This window comes from Hyalella azteca, unplaced genomic scaffold (genome assembly GCF_000764305.2).
Source record: "Hyalella azteca isolate HAZT.00-mixed unplaced genomic scaffold, Hazt_2.0.2 contig3147, whole genome shotgun sequence".
In the NCBI taxonomy this organism is placed as follows: domain Eukaryota; kingdom Metazoa; phylum Arthropoda; class Malacostraca; order Amphipoda; family Hyalellidae; genus Hyalella; species Hyalella azteca.
In genome coordinates this window covers 209704-233155 of record NW_025933399.1, presented here as the reverse complement: position 1 = coordinate 233155, position 23452 = coordinate 209704, and the positions used below count along the sequence as shown (strand labels likewise).

Genomic DNA, 23452 nt, shown 5'->3' with positions numbered 1-23452 from the left:
ATGAGCAAAAAAAGTGCCCTTTTTCTTAATTTGTACTGAGGAAATTAGTCAAGAGTATTGTGTAAAATTGTCAATGAACACAAGTGTTTCTGTATCATTCAGGGCCATAATATTTAAATGAAAATTAAATTTTTTGAACTTTGACAAGTTGGCGATTGTTTTCAAATGAACAGCAACTGAGAAGTCTCATTTACCACTATGCTATGCTTGGCCCTATTTTAAAGTGAATGTAAAAGAATCTGGACTTTTTGGGATGCTGAAGATAGAAGTCACAATCAAAGAATGGCACGTGCCTATAACCAGCTATGTAATACAAGTGCTTGAGCTGTAGCTGGAACTTTCTCACCATTTTTGGAGCCAAAAAATTCCAACTAAATGAATCAACTCCTATCTTATGCTCTTATATAGTTAATGTAAGTGCATGATCAAATTTTCATGCTAAAATGCACTTCCATTGGAATAAATTTTTGAAAGGCAGGAAATAAAAAATCTGCTCCCATATATTATTTATACATACAGAACATCAGCATTATCAGCATTTATTAAAGGTATCTTAATTATATGGTTGACTAACCCAAAATAAAATCCACCCCAAAAGATGTTCATAGTTTTGTAGACAATTTCACCTATTTCCATGGCCATTTCCAATCTTCAATAGAAAATAAGAAAAATGGCAAATTTTTGCATGCAATTTATCAAAATGGCCCATGAAAAAATCATTTTAGAAGTGAATTTCAGAAAAGCATGTCAAATATTAGATAGACTCCTCAGACATTAGCAAGTCATAGCGGCAAATGCAAGATTTTCAGCAGCCACTTCACTTACTATATCCAGATTGAGTCAAAATTTTATTCATTATATATATATTATATATAATGATATTATATATATTATTATATATATATTATATATACAACCATTATATATATATTATTATATGATAATGCTATAATCCAATATTCATGATACTTTACTCACTTACTGGTATGCTAAATTCATAGTGGCTAACTAGAGATTTTTTTGGAATCAGCCCATTTTTCATTTCTAGATCTACTTAGGGTAAACGCGGTATATTCCGACATCGTAGGTAATTCCGTCACCTCTCCAGCTTTTCCTTTATATTAAGCTTTGTTTTAGTTCCATGCGTTTGTTGATGGTTGAAATGGTGACGTCATACATTTGCGCCTCAAAATACTGCCAAAACACTAGGTCTTGGCCATCTAGCGGGAAAATATTGAGATCCAAAGAGAGACAATGCATGCCACCTGGTGAGATCATCAAAAAATGCGTCAAATTTGACAGTTGACCTTGCTCTACCAAATAGTGAATAACTGTTTTTATAGGAAGAATATTATGGTTTGAGACTTTTAAATATGTCTGTGAATGTATTAGGAATCCTTTAAGTATACTTGTATTCGCTGAATTTATTTCAAGTCGTAAATAAATTAATAGATGATGAAGTTGAGAAATGGATTTAGACACATGAAAACTAATTCCGACACAACTTGAATTGGACACACACAGATCATTCAAAGCTTTGTACAAAAATTAAAATTTGCTTAATTAAAAGCCTAATAGCTGTTAATTAAAACGTAATTAAGTAGTGTTCAATATTCATTAGTGTTCTAATTCAAAGCCGTGTTGTATCCCAATACAGCTCACACAGCAAACGGAATTCAAACACGTGGATGTCGGCAATACGTATCAGTTAAATTTGAAGCGCTGACGCAATACGACTCACCACGTGTCGGATGTTGCCACACAAAGTGACGGAATATAGGGATTTGGTAGGTTTCCATTCTAAAGGCTTTTTAATAAATATGGCAACATTTTGTGACGTTTCATCGTTGCTGACGCGTAGTGAAGTGTTTTGAGAGTCATGTGGAGGCAACAGAACTTACGTAACGCATACGGTTTTTATTATAGTTTTTCATTTCTCGATGCGTCCTTAAAGTGTCGGAATATACCGCGTTTACCCTATGAGGTATCCAATATACTTACTGGTCAACTTGTAGGACTTGAAAATGAAATTTAGGAAGGGCAAAAAAAAATTTTTTCTTTGCCACTATGCTACATTGCTACTCATAGTCTCAATGTCTCATAGCTAGTCAGGCCCAAAAGCATGAAAAGGACAAATTGTACAAAACTTACAGAAGCCAACCATCATGACCATGAATTGGACAAAAAATATGATATTCTGGCCAATTCTAGTATTCTACTCATTCCTTTCATATTATGCATTGCAAGCATGGCATGGAATATATCTACTTGGCAAGCCGCATCTGGATTTTTCAAGCTGTTTTTTTATGGGTTTGCCAGCCATGATTCTATTTCTTTGAGCCATGAATTCCATATCTGGGCCATGATTCCATTTCTTCAAGCTTTCTTCTTCTTTTTTGGAGATGGGATTTTCCAGCTATACCTACCTACTTTACTTGCTAGATGAATAACCTGCTTATCCGATTATCAACAGAAGTGCACAATTGGCTTGAAAGATTCTATTTCCAAATCCAAATAGATAAAAAAAAATTCACCTTGAGTTTGAAGGACTTTTCAAGAATAAGCACACAAGAATACAAGAAAAACCCCAAGGATACAAGAATAGCCTAATAAGATTTCACTAAGTAGGTAGCTAGTTAATTTCCCAATCCTGCAGTTATAATTATGAAGCTCAAAAACACAAAAAGGGCAAGTCTAAAAATTTCTCAGCTTTGCTCTGTCATCTTTGCAATAAAATCTTTTTATTTACATAAATTTCATTAATTGACTGAATGTTCAACCCATACTTACATCACAGTGATGAAAATCATAGGCAGAAGATGCACCCACACTTTATTTTCAGAGAAATATTTGATGGCCATTAAGCCAAATTAAAAATCCCATATGGGATTGTTTAATTCACAACAAGTAAATATCAATAGCAGCATAAATTTTAGTGACACAACAAAGTTCTTAGCGAATAATAAATGACTGATTTGATGTATTAACTTCCTTAAACTGGACGCTGACCTTGACATTTTTATGCAAAAACAGTAAACAGAACCTTTAGTTTAAAACCATTTATGCTACCTGAAACATAGCATTCTAATCATATATAAATATCACGAATTTTCGATACGGTCCACTCAAATCCTATCCAATTATTTAGGTTTTGAATGTTCGAAATTTTATGAGTCTACGACTACGAGAGACAAATCAATGACGTGTCTCTACGGGTTTGTTATGGTTTGACTGGTCGTTTTCACAGACAGAATGCAAGATATTTATCATCTTGCTTGACGACATTTTAGGAAACAAATTTTCAAAAGCAGATACTCGGTAGCCCCAAAAAATATTATTCTAATTTCAATCAGAAATTTTTTTCTGCCGATGAAAAATGATGCGCAAATGCTTATTTAGTTCGAAGTTAGTTTTAAATAAATACTGAAATGCAATAATAATTTATTAAATCAATAATATCAGTAGCATTGCACAAAGGATTATTTACTTACCGCATAATCAATCAATATATAAATTCATTTATAAAGGACCAATCCACAGACATGACATCCTTTCATTCTTGCGTATGTCATTGTACACGTGCCCAGCCGTGCGAATGAACAACTTGTAACGCTCCAAGATACCATGATAATTAAAACAATTAATAATTGATTAACTAAGATAATTACGTGACATAGCCTATAACAAGTTTGGTAATCACAAAGAAGCCTTAAGGTCAGTCAAGAGGTCGACTGGCAATATAAATTATCGACTTCACTCTTAAACGTTGGTTAGAAATTCAGTCTAACCTTCGGTTTTACTAACATTTGCAGTCACCCGAGATAAAAAATGCTAGCATCACATGAAGACACTATCAAGAAAAATGCTCATAGGTTAAACAAAGAATTTCCGAGGGTTATCGCATTTCGATACTTTTATGTACAAAAGTTGGGCTTAGAAAAAAAATTCATGGTTTTCACATCATTTAATCACAGGAGATAGCTACATAAAAATGTCAAACTGTACTATTTAATACCAATCCCAAACACGCCACACGATATAACGTTAACATGAAAACCTAAAATTAATCACGCAACGGAGCAAAATCTGATTTACACCTATAAATAGCCCAAATTTGACTTTCAATAATAGGATAAGCATCAAACTCTAATAAGAAAACGCTAACAATTTAAAACGAGAAGACAAGTAAATTAAAAGACAACTCGTTCGCTTGATGACGTAGAAGTACTCAAGCGTTTACAGTGCTTTCTCTTTTTCATCCAAATAATAAGTTAATAACAAGGGGGATCGTATTTATCAAATCATTTAAAATACTAAAAAAAATACAAAACGGGTAACAAAATAGGAACATTCGACTATCCTTCGTATAAATAACTGCTTCAAGTATCACTAAAACATTGATAAGTGAAAATAATAACAATTTTTGCTGACAAGGCTTGTATTCAATGAAGTTCTATCACATGATGATTTTAAATAACATGTGCAAGGTGATTTAGGAAGAACATTAAATCACTCTGAAGCAGCACAATCTCGGTGAGCCAGGAGCGTTACAACCGCGGTAACTCTATGGCTATTCAATTCCAAAATAAATAAATGGATTAGTGTGGTTACTTTTAAAGTCGGCGTACTCCTGGTTTATTTTTCATTCGTGCTTTTGACGAGCTTTAGCTCAGACCTTAGAGGTTTTGCTCGGAAGCAGATAGTCAAAGGAGTTGGATGGTTTTTCGTCATTGATCAGTACGAAAATAATAAATAAATTCAACATCGGTAACTCAATTGCAAAGGCAAACACGGCCAATATGAACTATCACAGCGACGATATTTGCCATATATATTGACAAATACTTTAAAATATGCTATGACAAAAATTAAAACTACATGAATAGCAATTAGACGGGTACGCTCATTCGCTGCCATAGAATTAACTAAATAAAAACACCTCAATTGAATTCGACATCAATTACGAGGAGTATGATGTATCAGACTATGATTTTGTTTAAAACTACATGAATAGCAATTAGACAGGTACGCTCATTTGCTGCCAAAGAATTAACTATTAACTAAATTATAATTAGAATTAACTAAATGGAAACATCTCAATTGAATTCGACATGAATCACGAGGAGTATCAGACTGTGATTTTGTTATCTAAACCACAAATTGATTTGAAAATACGTTCCAAATTCAAACAATTATTTACGATGGGCAACATAGGAATTGGATTCCTAGAAATATTCATCCTTCATCTGAAGTTTTTCTTCAATTTGAAGATCAAAGAGAATCAATCTCTACTAGGTTTAAAGAATAAATTCATCGCAAGTATGCTAGTGTTTTAAACGTAATAGTCAAATTATTATCACTCGTTTTACAATCTCTACGAGCAAAAATGATAAAAAAAATTACACACACAAATTAGTAAACCGTAGGTTAGCAGAATTTGTTCATTTATGCAGATTTCAATGAAGATCACAGAATTTTTTTATTGACAATTTTCTTCTCAGTTTTTTTTCAATATATCGGACAACATTTTTCGTTAGTACTGTTAAATCAAAAATAAGGGTACCGATGGAAATTTTTATTTCATCAACAACGTTTCAAATGTATCAATCAATCATCAATCAATCGCTGGTAAATCCGATTTTTGATTCACCAGTGTAAACGAAAAATATTGTTTGATTTATTGAAAAAAAAATTACCAGTAAAGCAAATTCTCTGGTCCTCAATGAAACCTGCTTAAAAAACACAGACAAATCTCTACCAACTAATACGACCACCTCATTGCTTTTCTTGAAATAATTTCGTAATCATATGATTAAATTAGAGGCAGAATGACACGGTCACGCACAACCAATTGCCGAGAACGTCGTAGGCAAGCAAGTTGTATGACTTTGAAGAACATCAAATCCGAAAAAACATTAAGATTTAACTTGACATAATATAATAATATGAAAAATATGTTATACGATATGTTATACAAGTTATACAATATATTATGTGATATCATTATGAAAATGCGCATAATGAAATGTGTGGGTAGAATCAAATTATCAAAGGGAATGCTAAACGGAATGTAGAAGCTGTTATGGCAATGTAGCAGGAATAAATTCTCTACAGACTAACATGAACAAAATTGACTAGTATATACACTATACAGTATAAGGACTAGTCAAAAATTAAATACGTTATTATAAATTATAGCTGCAAATACTAACCAGTAAAAATGAAACAGTATTTAAAGACGTTTGTACGCATCAAGGAAGCATCAGCATCCCAATACCCATATACTTGAAAATGTTACGGTAATTCCAATATAATTTCTCATTAAAAATACATCAAGAAATGCACATGTTTCAAAAGTGATTCTTTAGAAGGAATTGATTCAACAGAAAGATATGGAAAAATATACCTTACACCTTACACACAAAAAACTGCATCCACACATAAATAAGCTATCAAGGAATATGAACTCATATTTGAAATGATGTCTTTCAAATGTTATTCGATTTGATTTTAATGCTTAATTTGGTTCATAATTTATATTTATACATTCTTAATCATAGAATACTTGAGCAAGGAGATCATCTGCAGCAAGTAATAGCAGGAAATAGTGAATCACATTTGTCATCAGCACAGGATAACACTGCCAATTATTTACAGAGTCACTCTTCAAATTCTCCATCCAGGTAGCTTTCCTCAACATAAATGTGATTATGTTTAATTGTTTAATTCATTAGGTGTTGTTTTATATATTTCATTTTTTAGCCAAGATTGAAAAGTTATAAAGTTATTTTTTCAAATAGAATTGATCACATTTCATATGGTATCAAGTCTTGTGCGGAGAAAGCAAAGAATGTAAGCTAAGGCCATAAAAGGCCTGCACTGACTAAAGTCAGTGCACTGACTGAATTCCCTGCACTGACTAAAGTCAGTGCAGGGAATTGCCATGTCTTACAATGTGGTGACAAAATGGAGAGAAGTTCAGAGAACAGAACGAATATATCTAATAAATAATATACAAAATAAATATTGGAATGTCATAAATTTAGGAGCTGCACATCAGAAACAAAAACTCCAAGTCTGATCTAACAAAAATTTGATGGCTCTGGCATCATCATAGTAGGAGATTTGAGTAGCAGCTATATTTCAAATAAATTTAAAATAATAAATAATTATTTTAGAACAATTCTGGGCTACAGGGAATAAACAATAGCTTAGGCATTTCCCACAGAACGCTGCTCCTCCCAAATCCTGTGCATCTCATCAGGGTCCTTAAAACCATGGGATGCTATGGTGAATTTGTAGCCCTCAATGCTATATGTCTTCTTGTGGTAGTGGAATTCTTCTTGGTGCAGCAAGTGCAAGTTGCCTTTCTTGGCACACATACCCATGAAGATGTCATCAAACCTGAGAAATAAAAAGTAATCATAATCCATGTACAAATGAAGCATTTAGCCACTTCAAAGAAGTATATAACACTTTTAAGTTAGGGCTGTTGAATGTTATGCTCAACAACCAAAGTTAAAGGTACATTTATAACGTACAATATTAGGGTTCACATTAATTAAGCTCAAGGTTAAAATGTTTTTCCTACATTTGCATGCCTAAAGATTGTCTCACCTGAAAAATTTTGTATAGAGTTCCGCAAAATAGAGAGTTTCTAGGGACTTTCTTGACAATATATATGCTCCAGCCGTGATGTAGGCAGGGTAGTGAGAATATGGGTATTCCTCCAAAGACACATACCACTTGCTAAGCACCCAACGCTTGGGGCGAGAAGAAGGGAAAACATAGCCTGCATAAAGGTCTTCTTGAGAGTGCTTATCAGTATTTATAATGAAGCTGTACAAATATTTAGGGTAATTCATTGGGTCTTTTAAGAAGCGTAATGTATTTCTTGTAGATACATAATAATCATCGTCAACATAAAAGAAATACTTGGCATCAGGACAGTTGTGATAAGCCCAATGATGACCCATCATAGTTTTTATGGTGTTGTTGAAATATTCATCAATAAAATCAGCTTGAATGATATCTTTATGTTGAGAATTTTCTTGCATCAAACGTCTTTGCAAGTGTTGGGCGTCAGGCTCAACACCCAAAAGGAACACAGTTCTTATTATCACATCTGAGAATCTCTGTTCTGATCCCCAAGTTTGACGAATCACATCTCTGACATTGAAATTCTTCAATGCACTCTTAACTAGTAATAAAAATGTGATAGGTTCACTTTTATCTCTCACTTCACACTTTTGCTTGTTATCATAGATGAATTTGTGTTTAAATTCATTAACAGGCAAAATATCAGGTGGGATTTTCTCCTTGATTTGCTGTATAAGCGGCTGTAAAGGCATATTTGGGCCCCAGTGTTTATACTCAGTTTTAAATGATAGTGCAAAAAAATGCTGGTAGAGCCCACTTGAAACAAACACCCAAAGTAATAATACAAAACTCAAAATAGTAGGCAAAGGTCGTCTGTATAAAAGCCGCAATAGCTGCATGACGGAGGTAGCAATCTAACTAAAGATTTTACAATATATTAAATGAAAACTATTAGACAGTGACAAAATATACATAGTTTTGGGAAGTTTTTATTCAGAATTATATCTGTAGAAAATTCAATCATTATTTGATTTTTCAACAATAGTTGTCTTAAGTGTCAAAAACAGTTCTAGATATATCTGAAATAAAAAATGGGCTATTTAATTAAACATTTCAACAATTATTGGTTGCAAACTGTGCATCAAATGGAACAGAGTCACATAGAGCTTTAGCAATTTTTAAATATAAGGCAATGCATTTTTATTTATCACTGAAAACAACTAGTATGTAACCCAATTTCTAAATATTACTACATCACTCCAAACCTTTTATGTATAAACTGCACAGATCTTGCATTGAATATCAATTAGTTTTAGGTCTTTAGGGCTAAGAAGTATAAGAGTCTATACTTAAGGATCTTATTTTAATGGCATCAGGGCAGGATTGGAATTTTCCTATTTACTACAAAAATCTTGCAGCTCCAAAGTGACGAATTATCAATATATTTGGAATTTTGCTGCCAATTTGGGCATTTTAGTAAACAACAAGATAGTAGGTAATTTATATTGGGGGAATCTTATGGCTCCAAAAATGGCGGGAAAGCTCTAGTTGAGGCTCAAAAGGTATTTATATTCCATGCCTGTATCAATGTATATTTTTATGAGATGTAGGCAAACTAAGGCAGTTGGCACTACAGCCAAAGCCATGCCATGGCAAAACAGTACTCTGTTAGAAAATTAGCAACTAGCTATGATACTTACATTCATTTAAATGCATAGAATACAATTTTAACAGCTACATATTGATAAATTCTGTAAAATTGTAAAACTGTATTTTTGCTTTTTATGGAATTTTTTATGTAACCTTTTGATAGATCATAGATAAAAATAAAATTCAATAAAACTGGAAAGATAAAATTCACAATCAAAACAATACCTAACAAGCCTCAAATGTGTAACATAAAAGCCCGTCAAGTAATCACAGCACTTTTGTTGCCAGAATGCCAGCCTTCAATAGAAATAATATATTTTTAAATAAACTGCACCACAAATTTATAGCAAGATTGAAAGTTTTGTAGTTATTATGGAGTTATTGAACCTTACATATGGAAGGTTAAGGTCTGAACAGAATTTTATCTGTGATGTTTAGAATCAGTAACAGGTGTATCTTTAATGGCCTAATCAATGCTAACACTGCTATTAGCATTCAGTTCCATCATTCATGCTGCTGCCAGCCAAGTGAATGATGGTGGTGATGTGGAGTGAGGGTGGTGTGGTGTGGTGATGAGGGTGGTGTTGTGGTGGTGTCTAGGCAGGGTTGTGAAGGAATTAGGGGGTCATGATATGAAAAGTTGGAATCAGCAGCATTCCTTACATGAGGCAGACAGACAGAACAAAAATACCTTGGAAAACTGCTGAGAATGCTGCTGGTTGCCAGGGACTGCAAAAATGGCAGTCTGAGGGGGAGATATGAATTGATCTAGGTTAGTTCCAACATATGTTAGTGTTAATTTGTCTACGGTAGTAACTACATTTACCATAATGTTAACAGATGAATGGTTATCAGATGGAGTTTATTACATGCGAGGAGCAGAGGAATGAGGCAAGAGCTTCAACAATTGCTGACTGGGTTGTCAGTGGGAAGGCGCCTCCTCCCAAGAGATTTTTCAAGTTGGGGTGACATTAAGTACTGCCAGCTTATGTAACATTTGAGTGCGGGCCACAGAATGATTTGTGCATTCAAAAATAAGGTGGTAAATGGTTTCCATAGAGCCACAGGGGCAGAGTGGATTAGGAGCCAAGCCAAAACAAGCCAGGTGTGATTGGACACCAGCATGACCCGTACGTAGGCAAGCTACAGCTGTCTCAATTGCCTGATTTGGGTGTGAGGCCCACGGCCATGTGCCTAGATTGTCCTTAACCTGAGCAATGAAGAGCCCCTTTCCAGATCTTCTCATTTCCTGATGCCATGATGTGCACCAACTAACAGAGATTGCATCATCTATCGATCTCACCAACTCCTCCTTGCTCGGGGTGGTCAATGTACGATATGGGAGGGTGTGTGCTTCTTGGGCAGCAAGATCTGCTGCTTCATTTCCAAGTATTCCACAGTGGCTGGGAATAAACTGGAGCATCGTTGCATGGGAAGAATTCAGTGACAACAGTTTGGCTTGAATTTTAAAAACCAGCGGCAAGTCGTGTTAAGGTTTCCTATTTTTAATCAGAAACAATGAGCTTTGTGAATCAGTAAAAATAACAAATTTTTCATCCAAAAGAAGGTTATTTTGGGCCCAAGTGAGAGCCTCCTGTATAGCAAATAGTTCTGATTCCAATACTTGTACTTCCGGGCAGAGCTTCCAGTTGAGAGAAACTCCCCTGGATGGGACTACCACAGCAGCAGATGTGGAGCATGTGGGTTCTTCTACTCGTGACCCATCTGTGTAGGCAGCCACACAGTTTGCGTACAGTACTTATTTTGGGAAAGATCATGAAACATTTGCGTGATGGCAGCAGGTGAGAGGGATGACTTTGGGATGCTGTCAAAATTGGTGAAAATATTATTGTCAACATTGAACCATGGAGGCAGAGGTGAAATCAAAGGGGATGCAATGAAGCGCGGACAAGGGAGGCCAATGCTGCTGAATATTGCCCCTGGTATGGAGAACAAAGGAGCAGGGCGCATTTTCTGGACAGGAGTGCCTGGCAAGGATGAGCTCGTTGGTGGCTGGGCACTTAGGGAGCTGCCGTAGCCTGGAATAATATCTGCACATTGATTGATCTCTATGGATTTTAAGGGGAGGAATATTTGTTTCAATTTCTAAGGTAGTGATTGGAGTAGTTTTTCTACAGCCTGTAGCAATTCTGAGGCTACTGTTTTGGAGCACGTTCAGTTTGGATAGGTGCGATTGCGCTGCTGATGCATAGAATGGAGAGGCATAATCAAGCTTGCTATGGAGTAGAGCTTTACAAGTGTCTGACAATCAGCACCCCAATGCCTGTGGGATATGGATTTCAGAAGATTGAGTACTGGCAAGCATGACGTTTTCAGTATTTCTATATGAGGCCTCCATCTGAGGCAAGGTGCATCCAGCACAACACCAAGGTACCTGTGTTGCTGAACAAATTCTAGATTGTGTCCATTGGCTCGGATGAGAAGAGTGCAAACTTTTTTGGTGGTGAAGCACATAATTTTGTTTTTTTCCTGATTTAATTTTAAACCCCATCTGAGTGTCCAGTCTACAAATGAATCTATTTGTGCTTGAAGTAAATTAGTGGCTACTTGGATGTTTGGGTGACTAACAAAAAATGTGATTTCATCAGCATACTCAGCAACTGAGACTCCATGAGTAGAGGGCCTGTCATTCATCATCACATTAAACAAAGTTGGGGAAAGTATTGCACCTTGAGGTACCCTGGATTTTGATAGGTCTAGAGGAGGAGTATTCTCCTTCAAAGAAGACTTTAAAGGTCCTTTCACTCAAATAGGCATGAAACCATCTCAAAAGTGAGCCTTGTACTCCACAGCAACTAAGTTTATAAAGGAGGCCTGTATGCCACACCCCATCAAAAGCACTGCTAAGATCTACAAAACAGACTAGCAATGCAGACCTTGTGTGGAGAGCACGATGGATAGCAGCTTCCAGTCTGGCTACCTGATCAATCGCCGACATATGGCAACGAAATCCCCCTTGGGAAGGGCGCAGGGCCTGCTCCCGCTCAAGGAAGTGAGACGTTTGTTTATCATTGACTCCATTAGCTTTCCAATGCACGACAGAAGGGAAATAGGTCTGTAGGAGGAAGTGCATGTGAGTGGTTTGCCAGGTTTAGGTATGGGGATGACCACTGCTTCCTTCCAAATTTGTGGAATAGTGCCAGTTTCCAGACTTTGATTGAATATCCCTATCAGCCAGATGCAGAAATCTAGAGGGAGATGAACAAGGTGTTGGTTGTGCACCTGATCAGAGCCAAGGGATGTGCTCCTCAGCGAATGTATGCAAGAATCCATTTTGTGCAGCTGAAAATGGAGCATTTAGGAGGAATTAACTTCCTCGTTCAGGGCTATTGCTAGTGGAAGGGTTACAAATCTTGGATAAGGAACTGGCACAGGCGATGATAGCACTTCTTCATAATGGGAGGCTAGTGCATTAGCTTTGGATGGGGAATCAGAAATTATTGAGGAGTCTGACAAAATGAAGGGCTGAGTTTTTCTTTGGAAAGGTGTTTGTAGTTGCTTTATTTTATGCCATATTTCTGAAATAGGGGTATCTGAGGTTATGGAGCTGCAGTACTTAGTCCAGGAAGCTTTTTTTGCAAGCTTGACCTCCCTCTTGATAACTGCCTTGCAGCGCTTGAAATTAATTAAGTTTGCTTGAGATGGGATTGCAATCAGGGCACGCTTAGCAGCTCGTTTGGCCTCCACTGCATCAGCACATGCTTGATTCCACCAGGGTTTGTTAAAGGCTTAAAGCGTGGAGTGATGATCTCTTTTGTCTTAGGAAAAGACTGCAAGCTTGCTGAAATTATTGCATGAGTAATGTTGTGATTGCTTGCCTCTATGTTGTTGTCTGGATGTATGCCTTGCTAAGTGAGAGCAGCAGACCAGGCAGCCCAAGACCCATCACCAAACATCCAGGAGGGACGTGTCTGGTATTGCACAGTGGAGGCTTCAATTCCAATGCAGGTGACCACTGGATAGTGGTCACTACCCATGTCATCCACAGTGTAAATTGTTGATAAAGTGACAAGGTCAGCAGCTATGAAGGTTAGATCCAGTGTTGAGAAGGAGTTGTGATAAATGCTGAAGTAGGTAGGCAGAGATGGGGTTAGTAGAGCTATGGATGGTTTTGCAAGAACTGACTCAAATTTCAACCTGTTGCATTAGCTACCTTGCCAGGCTCCCATAGGAGGTTATGAGCATTGAAGTCACCAACAATGACGCAAGAGGGTGCCAGTTGATCAAAGTAGTGTGTGAATTCTTGGTGGGTCACAGTTTCATTTGGGTTGTAGATGTTGAGAACTGACATGGGTTTATTTCCTTGCAGAAAAACAGTTGGCCCTAAAAATTTTAGTTTACCTTGGTTAAAGGGATTTATTGCAAGGCCAGTAAAAGGAACATCGCTGCGGACAAGGATAGCAAGACCACCACCTGCATGGTTGGCATTTCTATGCTTGTAAATGGCTGTATAGTTTATAAAGCAGGGTTCATATGATGTGGCAAGCCAAGTCTCTGTCAGGCAAACAATGTGTGGCTTACTGGCTTAGTAGTGTAAAGGTGTAGTTTGGAATTGCTCAGCTTGTTTCGGAGGCTGTGACAGTTCCACTGAACTGACTGAAGTACTTTTATTTCTTTTTGGATGGACATTTTGAAGATTGTGTAATATGTGCATTTTTAGTTGTTGGGGTTGGCTTAATCTTACCTTCCAATGGGTGGTGATTGCTTCTTTCCCTCAAGGCCCGTGGGTCTGTTCCTGGGCTTTTACCATATACAGCTGCAGTCACACAATGTAGAGGAGCTCCTAACACAGGTGATGGCTGAATCGTGGCTTCAGACATATCTTCTTCTGCGATGACAAAGGGACGTTTCAAAAGGGGAACCTCATCCATTGATGCTGCCTCCATCCCTGGGTTTTTCCCATTCATTGCTACAGTCCTACAACATGGACAGGCTCCCAGCACAGGTGATGGCTGTAACAGGGCTTCAGTCACTGCCTCATCTGCTGAGCTGAGGGGGAGATCCAATAGTGGTACCTTGTCCAAGCTATGGTAGGGTCCATGACTGGATTTCTGAGTAGAATCCAGCTCTGTCTAGATGCCAGAGGGTTGTTCAAGGTGGAGGGTATCTCTGGTGAGTTTGGTAGCTACAGAAAGAAAGTCAGTATTGTCATTTGGTTTACATAAGGACAGCAACTTGGAGAGTAGTTCAATAAAGTAGTTCACTGGGACATTCTGTAGGGTTGGCCCTATCTGCACATCTGAGGTCTGTCAGTCTGTGTACCCACAGTACAGATGGCAGGACCAGTGACTTTGCTCATGAGTTTTACATTTTGGTTTGCAGGGGTGGAGGACATGTTGAATGTCCTTGAGGCTGACAAACCTAGCTGCTGAATTGAGTTTTGTGGAGCAGAAGCTTTGACTAGTTTTAAGGCCTCTCTGTAAGACATTTTAGAGCATGAGCGAGTTTTTTCCACTTGCTGGCTGCTTTGCCTGTTTCATCCAAGGGCAGCCACCATAGTTGGCTGTGTGTGGACCACCACAGTTACAGCAGCGTGGGCTGACTGGGCTCCCATTGTGGTGGCAATCCTTTACGCTATGGGCGCTACTACAAGCTACACATCGTGGAGGGCCTTTGCAGCTAGAGGCGTTGTGCCCAAAGTTTTGACACTTGTAGCACTGCCATGGGTCAGCCACAAAAGGGTTAACTTTGAACCGCTGATATCCAACATAGAGGTATGCGGGTAAAGTGCTAGAGCCCTGGAGGGGAAATTGATCTTGAACATGGAAGTCCAAGTTTCTTGTTTTCCTTTCAGTATTTGCTCTGCGCTCACATCCTTGTGCCCTGATTCCTTAAGAGCAGCTGTTAGTTCCTCATCAGATATGTTCTCCCCAAATGGTCCAATGACTCCAGAACACATTGTCTGGTTCAAAGGAAGACGACACTTCACACTCCATGAGCCAAGTTTAGTTATGCATAGAAGTTGAGTCAGATCATTAGGGGCATCCTCTTTCACTGTCACCATAAGGAGCTGGCGTCTGGAGTTCTTAGAGAAGTGGCTAATACCCACTTGACCAAATGGTGATTTAGCCAGAGCTGTGCTAATAGCAATATCATTAGAGAAGAACTTACTCAATGGGCGAGCACCAAGGCCATCAGGATCTGCAACAGGTTCTATGATAATTACTTTATTGTTGGAGTCAGGATGATTAGGGGTTTGCATGGATGCGTGTTGCTGAGATTCAAATTGATCAATGGCATTCAGAAGGTTATTATTGCTTCCCAGCCTAGGCAGGAAGCCCTCAAATCAGTCAAATGTATCCATGGTGGCAGGGAATTTTATTGAGTACTTATCGGTTTGCAGAAGCATCGCCCGGTCCGGCTGAGCTGGGGGGGGGGTGTTGCGGTAGGAAGGTCGCAGAGGCACGGGTGCCACCGACCCGACAGGGGGGTGGTGGTGTGGCGACCATGATGCTTGCCCCAACGGCGACTGAGGCACCTCGTCCCGCAGATCATCTGCAATTACTTTTTAAACGTTAGTTCTCATTAGTCCTCTCCACCCTTTCTTAATACATAATTGGTTTAGCTTCAAATTAAGAAAGTCTCATTTACAACTGGTCTAAAGTCAACCCTAATTTGTGAAGAGCGTCAGGAGCCTGATAGAGAAATAAAATAAAAATGACCTTATTGGAAGCCTCGCGGTTCTCAATCCTTAAGCAACATTTTCCCAGTATGTTTGCACTTACATTTGTCCTCTTCAACAGGGAGTATGAAGGCCGGGACGGTGGGACCTGGACACGATGCTTGAGGAGTTGAGGTTCATCAGGGACAGGGAGAAATTCCTGCCACTCGCCGACGCGCTTTCTATTAATAATAAAAGCTTTCTATTCTAATAAAAAGAATAGCTTTCTATTCTATTATTATCTTTCTATTTCTACATTAAGATATTAAAAATTTATAATGATGCCACACGGCATTTCTAAAGCCATGGCCGACATCATGCGATATGCGTATTGCCTAGGCCATGTAAGTGTGTTCCAAAATTACAGGAATCACGTGACCAGAATTTTAGATAAAGAAAAAAAAAGATAACTTATTTATTTAAAGTTAAATTCAAAGTTAAGAATTCTAAAAAAAACGTTTAAAATTTAATATTTATAACGAAGTATAATTTTACTACGAATACGATTAACCCTTTACGCCCCGAATTTCTGGGACAAAAATCGTAAAATTCACTTTTTCGGTTTTAAGTCTCACTTCGAAGCTGACATTCTGACCTATCCAATGGTACCAAAATCATTTCTGAACGTTGATTTATGCCTTGACGACAGTTCGTGAAAGTGTTAGGGGTGGGGGAGTTCTTTCACATTTAATATAGGCGAAAATTACTGGTTGGGCACATAAATATGCAACCTGAAGACGCTGATCTTTAGTTACCCGGCTGCTGTCGTGTAGGATGGTGCTCATGCAGTCGTTCCCACTATCCTTGACTGAATTTTGGCTCCAGTAATGTCTAGTCTTGCATCCATGTCACCTTGAATGCCTATTTCAAGGCACTCGGGACTTTGTCGCGCTCTACTGAACATTCACACTTATTGTCACTGCAAACCTATTTCCTCCCAGAGTTTTTAAGCTACAGCAATGAGTAATAAACCATTAGATTCACAAATAAAAGATCTAGAGATTGGTCAAAGCTTTTTTTTCAATTTCGTTAAAGTTTTGAAAATATTTTGAAAAAAGGGGAGGGGAAATTCGAAAGGGTGGGGGAAAAATAATTTTTTTTTGAAAAATGCCCACCCCACCCACAAAAATTAGAATTTCGAAAAACAGCAAGGACCAATTGATAGATATGGTCCTTACGCACCGAATGATATGCGTCTCGATGTTGTAGCTTGAAAATCATAGGAGATAGATTTCTACAGTACCCCCTTTTTGGCAGTTTTCTAAGAATTCACTCTAAGAATTTCTTTCACTTTTTTCGAAAAATTCCTACGAACAAAAAAGTCTTAGATTCATCTTTTACATACGTGTAACAACTTTCAAAGTTATCTGTTAGTAAATAACCAAAATAGAATTTCCATAAGAAATTGGACATTGCCATTGGAAATTGGAAATTATATTTCGGTTATTTACTGACAGATAACTTTGAAACTTGGTACACATATGTAAAAAATAAATCTAAGACTTTTTTTATTCATGTAAATTTTTCGAAAAAATGACAGAAAATGTGAAATTGTTGGAAAAGGTAGCTAGTCCCTGGTGTGACGAATTCATCATGCCAGGGCGTAAAGGGTTAGTTGTGTCAAAAAAAAAATTAAGGAGACAAGAAGTGTGGATGAAAAAAAAATAAAGGAAGAAAATAAAGAGTGGAAGAACATGGAAATACACACTACAAATTCTAGGATGAAATTAAATCATAATGATTTACTCAAGCAAGAAATTATCAATCAATAATTCTAAATACTTTTATTAGTTTTGTACCGATCGAAGCTAGTAGAAGCGCCATTTGTTGGTCATTTTTCATTTGTTTATTTACAGCTCAGCTAGCTTGGCACCCCTGCGGTGAAGTCAGACAACACAAGAACACGTGGTACATCAACTGTGACAAAAAATGCAATATTTTGCTGCACCACAAACAAATAAATGTAAATAATTAGTAATGGAAAATATGCTGGAACATTTTGAGAGACTGTGCCTAAGCAGTTAGCAGAATAATATATTGTTATTATTATAGTAAATATACTTAAGAATAAAGTAGTTCATTTTATTGCCGCTGCAAGCGCTAGCATCTGTATCACTGTAGCCTGTATGTGAACCTTCTATTCGTAATATTAATTCAGCATGGAATCATGGAGATACAACTTCTATGATTAATTTGAATCTTAAAAATTAACCTAATGCAAGAAATTAGCGATCAATAATTCAACGTTGTTCTGTAAGTTTTGTACCAACGGAACTACGGAAAACTACATTAAATACGTATTGGCAACTTAAGCTAAAAAAATGCACTGCAACTGCAATCAGCTGTGAGAGAAGGTGCCAGAAAGCGCGATGGATTCAATTTAGTCATTTTTGATTTGAAATCGGTCTCAGTTCTTTGGACTAGGAGCGTAAATTTCAGTGTAAAACCTATTAAAAGTTTACGTTTCTGCGTCACAGACTGCGTGGATTTTGATGCTGTTAGCATTGAAATACTTGAAAGTATCTCTGATACAAGAAATACTGGCTAAATACATTTTAATTTAGAAATTAACATCAGTTGAAATTACTGTTGTTCAGGGGCTCAGGGCTATGTTGGTTCTTGCGAACCGATTGTTGCATCCAGTCGCTTATATTGAAAATAAAATTATTTAAGCAAGTATTTCTTGCATCAGAGATAATTCAAAGTTTGTTAATGTTAACAGCATTATAATCCATGCAGAAACGTACATTTTTTACATAGATATTAAAAATTTAGGCTCTATGACTTGGTATATATACTATGCGTATGGGATTTCAAATCGATGCATGCATTCAAATTCAAATAAGGCCCACCCACGGCCAGTGTAGCTGTCAGCTCACCTCTCTTCAGAAGTGTGAAAGCTTTTGCCGGTGAAGGTGTCAGGTGTGTTTTACGATCGATCCGTAAAGAAGCGTTGATCGGTTCAAAATGACATAAGACCAGGTTCTTTTGAATAACCTATAGAATTGCACATTGATTATTTATGTATCTGTGTCATTAACATGTAAGTCGTCCATGTCATCAGTACCTCAACCTCTGTACTAGGTAGGAGTGACAGTGTCATTGAGGCTGAGAGGCGGCATTTGAGACCAGGTTGGCATTGCACTTGCAGAGAGATTAGGCTTAGAGAGTGAGGGTTAGGGTATGCACACAGTGAAAGCAGATTGCCAGCGTGCTGGTTACCTACCTGCTCAGGCTGGCGCCTGAAACCATAGAATACAGAAGCCTATTCATACAGGTTTTCACTGTGAACACTTACATTATTATCCTATGACCTATGTTCATTCTTGTGGCAGGTTGGAGCAGGTTGCCCGCGCGGGCAAACCTGCTTCCACATCCACTGTGTGCGTACCCTTAGTCTCGGAGCAGTCAGATGATACTGAAGCAGCATCCCCTTGTTCCTTTTTCCTGCGTTTGGGCATTTTATCCGTTTTATGCGTAATTTGACGGATTCAACTATTAAAGCAATGCAAAATTAAACTATCAATGCAATAATCTCAATTAAATATTCGTCGTCACACATCGATAAATGGGCAGAAAAACTTACACACATCCGTTGTCAACCGTTACCCTAAAATTCAGACCAACATATCTTCTGGGCGGGTCGCCTGTCGAAGACCACAACTGCCCTGGATGTAATGGTGATGATGATGATGTCTTTTTTCAGGTGTCTTTTTTTTATAATTGATTTTAAGACTTCGGGTATGAATATATAACACCTCCCAGCCTGAGCACAACTCTTTGTTGAAAACTTGTATTATCTTGCCACTTTACTTTCAATTTGGGTTTCTGTTGCTCACCAACCGGTGATTATTGTGTAGAAGAGACAAGAGAATTAGGCACTGAGTATTTTCAAAGGGTGTTCAAAGGGTATTCACCATGCTGCATCTCAGCAGGTATTGTCCAAGATGACGTATTACAGCAGTTCTTCGTCGTTGTGGGATATCTCCCCCACCAAGAGCCGAGATGAGTGTCCAAGGTAATGATAAAGCTTCCAAACTTGAGCGAAACTCCCTCCTCTGGTCAGTGTAAAGTNATGCGCGATCTTCAACAAACGTTTTGTTTATTTGTTTACATTACGATGTTTATGTTTTTTCTGCAAGATATTTTTGGCGGAAACGGTAAAGCAATGCGGATTGCGAAAGTTGAAAATTTTATGAAATGACATGTTCGCGAAGTGCAAACCGCGATTTTTCAATCAAACAAAAATTTATGACATTCGAGCCGCGAGATTTCATACCTACTGAAATTATATGATATTAGAGGTTTAGAGCCGCGATATTTCAGACAAAAATAGGACTTTTCCAGACTAGGTGGCATTGACTGGTAGTTTCACATTTGCTAGGTTGGTCTCAATGGCCTGACTGGAAGCACTATTCAACAAATTTTGCTGTCTGTGCACAGCTGGAGCTGGGCGCTTAGCCCTCCCACCACCAAGACTCTCAGTTGATCCGCTCTTAACTCTTTTCCCGATTTCTGCGTTTTTGACCAAAACTACAAGCCTCCATAGCCAAGGGCATTGGGTTCAGGGTTGCTGCAATCAGGCTTTCACAGTCAGATTCCTCCATAAAAATGGCATCACTGATTAGATCATCACCATCCACTTGCAAATTCACTTTCTCATGACCAGTACCATTGCCAGATTTACCATCTTTCAATTCTCCAGCTCCGGGCGTGATGGGCGGGCCAAAGCCTGAGCCAGTAAGACAGCTGGACTCTTCCATGTCAGACAGTCAGACCAAGGACGGACAAGGTCGGCTTGACAAAAGTCAACAAGACAACAACCAACTACCAAGTACCAAGTACCAACAAATAAATTCAGAAAGAGAAAAAAAAAACAAAGAAATAAGAGCAAAAAGAAAGGAAACAAAGATTAAGAGAAGAAAAAAAAAATAATAATAAATAAAATAAAAAAAAAAAGGACTGACAAACCTCTGAGTCTGAGGGAGAAAGCCAGTTGAGTTTTTCCAGGAGCAGGCTGAATTCACTGAAAATTATATTTATTAGGTGTGGATATGATAAGTATTAAGTTTGGCTCACAATGAATCACCGGTTACTTTAGAGAACGCAATATAACACACGTGCTTTCGCCGTGAACGCAACTGACTTTCTCTTTTTCAGGTGTCGTAAAGGACCCCAAAGGATGTAATGGACCAGCATGATTCCTGCCTTCCGGAACGTAGCCTTCAACACTTCAAGCCGTCCGTATCTAGGCCGTGGGTCGAACCAGCCCTCTGTCGAACGGCCACTTGTCGAAGGACGATAAATTTTGGAACAGAACAATGCTATCTGAAACCTAACCTTACGGTGAACGTAAAATTACGTAATTTAATGATTCCCGGAAGTCAGATTCGATCCGCGGCCTGGTGGTGCACGGCAGGTGGTGGTCAAGGCCGGAGGAGGACAAAGCCGAGTGGTGCACGGCTGATTGGTGGATATCCGGAGAGATCCAAAGCGTTCGATTCAGGGCTTATTGGTGCACAAAATTGGTGGTGCACGGCTGCGCTCCCTTCTGCGGCGGCTGGGCACTGGCTAAATGCTAAAACTTGGCTCATTTTTGCAGATGGAGTTCGTTGTTCGTCTGTGACGTTACTGAGATCAGTGACGTCACGGGCATTAACCAATCACCGAAATGCGATCAAACCAGTCAACCAATCCGTCATGGAAATGATCTCAGTGACGTCACGGGCATTAACCAATCACCGAAATGCGATCAAACCAGTCAAAAAATACGTCATGGGAACGACGGGTTTGTTAACGTTTCTCGATTTCAGTGATGAAACAAGAAAGCTGAACTGAAAGACGGAACTTCTCGTGGATCAACCTTATATAATAGTTCAACCATATACCTATAATATCAGCTCATGAAAGCCGCGAGCTGTGCAGACGTCGCGTGCTTTGGTGAAGAGTTTCTTCTCATGATATAGTTCAACCATGGGCCAACCTTATATAGTTCAACTATGACTGAACCCAGACTTGTAGTGACTACAATTGCCATTACCACTGATGAAAAATTATTCTACGTTATTAATATTTTTAACCATTTTTAAATAACACTGGCGTTTTTGGTTGGAATTTCCGGAACGATTCTCACGGACTACTTTTCATTGCATATTTTCCACGCATAACTTTGACTAATCACCGATCTTGACGTGGATAAAACGAAATAATTTATCCACAACAGCCATTTATTCTCAATCCTGCAAGAGCTGTAATTCGTTTTTTACTGTTATATTTTTTCACTTAGCGCTCTAAACTCGAAGCACTCACAGGAGTGTCTTGTGAATAAATGGCTTCGTTGTTAATTAGGTAAAGACAGCTTTTTTATTAAAAGAAAACTTAAAGGTGAAAACGCACTATAACTTGCTAGATATTTACATATGAGTTTTAAGGCAATCCAAATCAATTACTGTTCAACGCTTTACTAACGGTAACAGTTGCGTCAAACGGGATTGTGATTGCTCCAAAACAAGATTGAACAATTGTTCATACTTAAAAACTATTGTTAATTTTTCAGTATCGCTTGAATTAACAGAATCTTAATTCATGGATAAATTTTCTCACACTTCATATTCTATTATGCACCTGAAATGAAGTAATCAAACCTCTTCAGTTCAAAACATCTACGTCAACAGCTTCTATAGAAATGATCGATGATCTCAAAAGAGATCGTGGGAAACCTTTAAGATTCAGCTAGTATAGTATAGTATAGTATAGCATAGTGGTATAGTATCTTCGGCATTGAAATATAGGCCTGGATAGGCCTGTCGCCGATTCTTGTACTTTTCTTGGCGAAGCCTCATTAGTCATTCGTGAGGTTGGTCGCTATTCTCGTCTGAGTGCATCCTACCGCATCGCGTATACGCTCGATACGCAAAGTAAATAACCCGATACAGAAGGTACATTTATTGAGAAACATTTTGAGGCAGCGTCATGATCGCTTGCTAAGTATACAGCACCGTTAAAATCAGTACTCGGATTTACTTTCGTTAAACCTAAGTATAAATGAGCCATAGACCTTTGTTTTGAGAAGAGCGAGCATGGATATGAACCATTGGGCAAAACTTATAAATCACAGCGCGAAGACGTTGCATCAAAAATAAAGATTGCCTCTTTTCTATATGAAATTGAGCCAAATTATCTTGAACCCTCACAGATACGTTTACAAATACCTAAAAAATTAAGTTATTTAAAACATATAAAGTATGGTGTTCAAATCCTAAAAAGACTGAATTTTAAATAACAAATGATAGACCATCAAAAATTACATGCGTAACCTTCAATGACTTCTTCCTCACATATACATACAATTTAATGAATTTTTGGAATGCCAAGAACCTCTGACAAGCGTTACCCTCTTTAAGGAAACGACCTTTTAATGTACGTTGATCGTGACAGCAAGTACAAATTTCGTGTTTTTATCGTTACGAAAGTAATTATTTACCAACGGAGTGTTAATTAAGTGAATGGACCAGGCGATCA

At 38.0% G+C, this 23452-nt stretch overlaps 2 protein-coding genes across 4 annotated transcripts in view; both read right to left on the bottom strand.

The window, feature by feature from the left end:
• Positions 1-3511, bottom strand: part of LOC108665857 — a 29950-nt gene extending 26439 nt beyond the window's left edge. For 2 of the 3 annotated variants that reach the window (XM_018152664.2, XM_047885817.1), the window contains exon 1: positions 2791-3245. In XM_018152664.2, the coding sequence (XP_018008153.1) occupies positions 2791-2861 (71 nt within the window). In that variant the 5' untranslated portion in view covers positions 2862-3245. Of the gene's footprint in view, positions 1-2790; positions 3246-3491 lie in introns of those variants that run through there. The other variant, XM_047885818.1, reaches the window with a different exon arrangement.
• Positions 3512-3949: 438 nt separating this feature from the next.
• Positions 3950-8835, bottom strand: LOC108665864 (beta-1,3-galactosyltransferase brn). The gene is made up of 2 exons (XM_018152673.2): positions 7618-8835; positions 3950-7404 (listed from the first exon to the last, which is right to left on the bottom strand). Exons 1-2 carry the CDS (start codon positions 8496-8498, stop codon positions 7212-7214), a joined length of 1074 nt encoding a protein of 357 aa, XP_018008162.1. The 5' UTR covers positions 8499-8835; the 3' UTR covers positions 3950-7211.
• Between the last annotated feature and the right edge of the window lie 14617 nt (positions 8836-23452).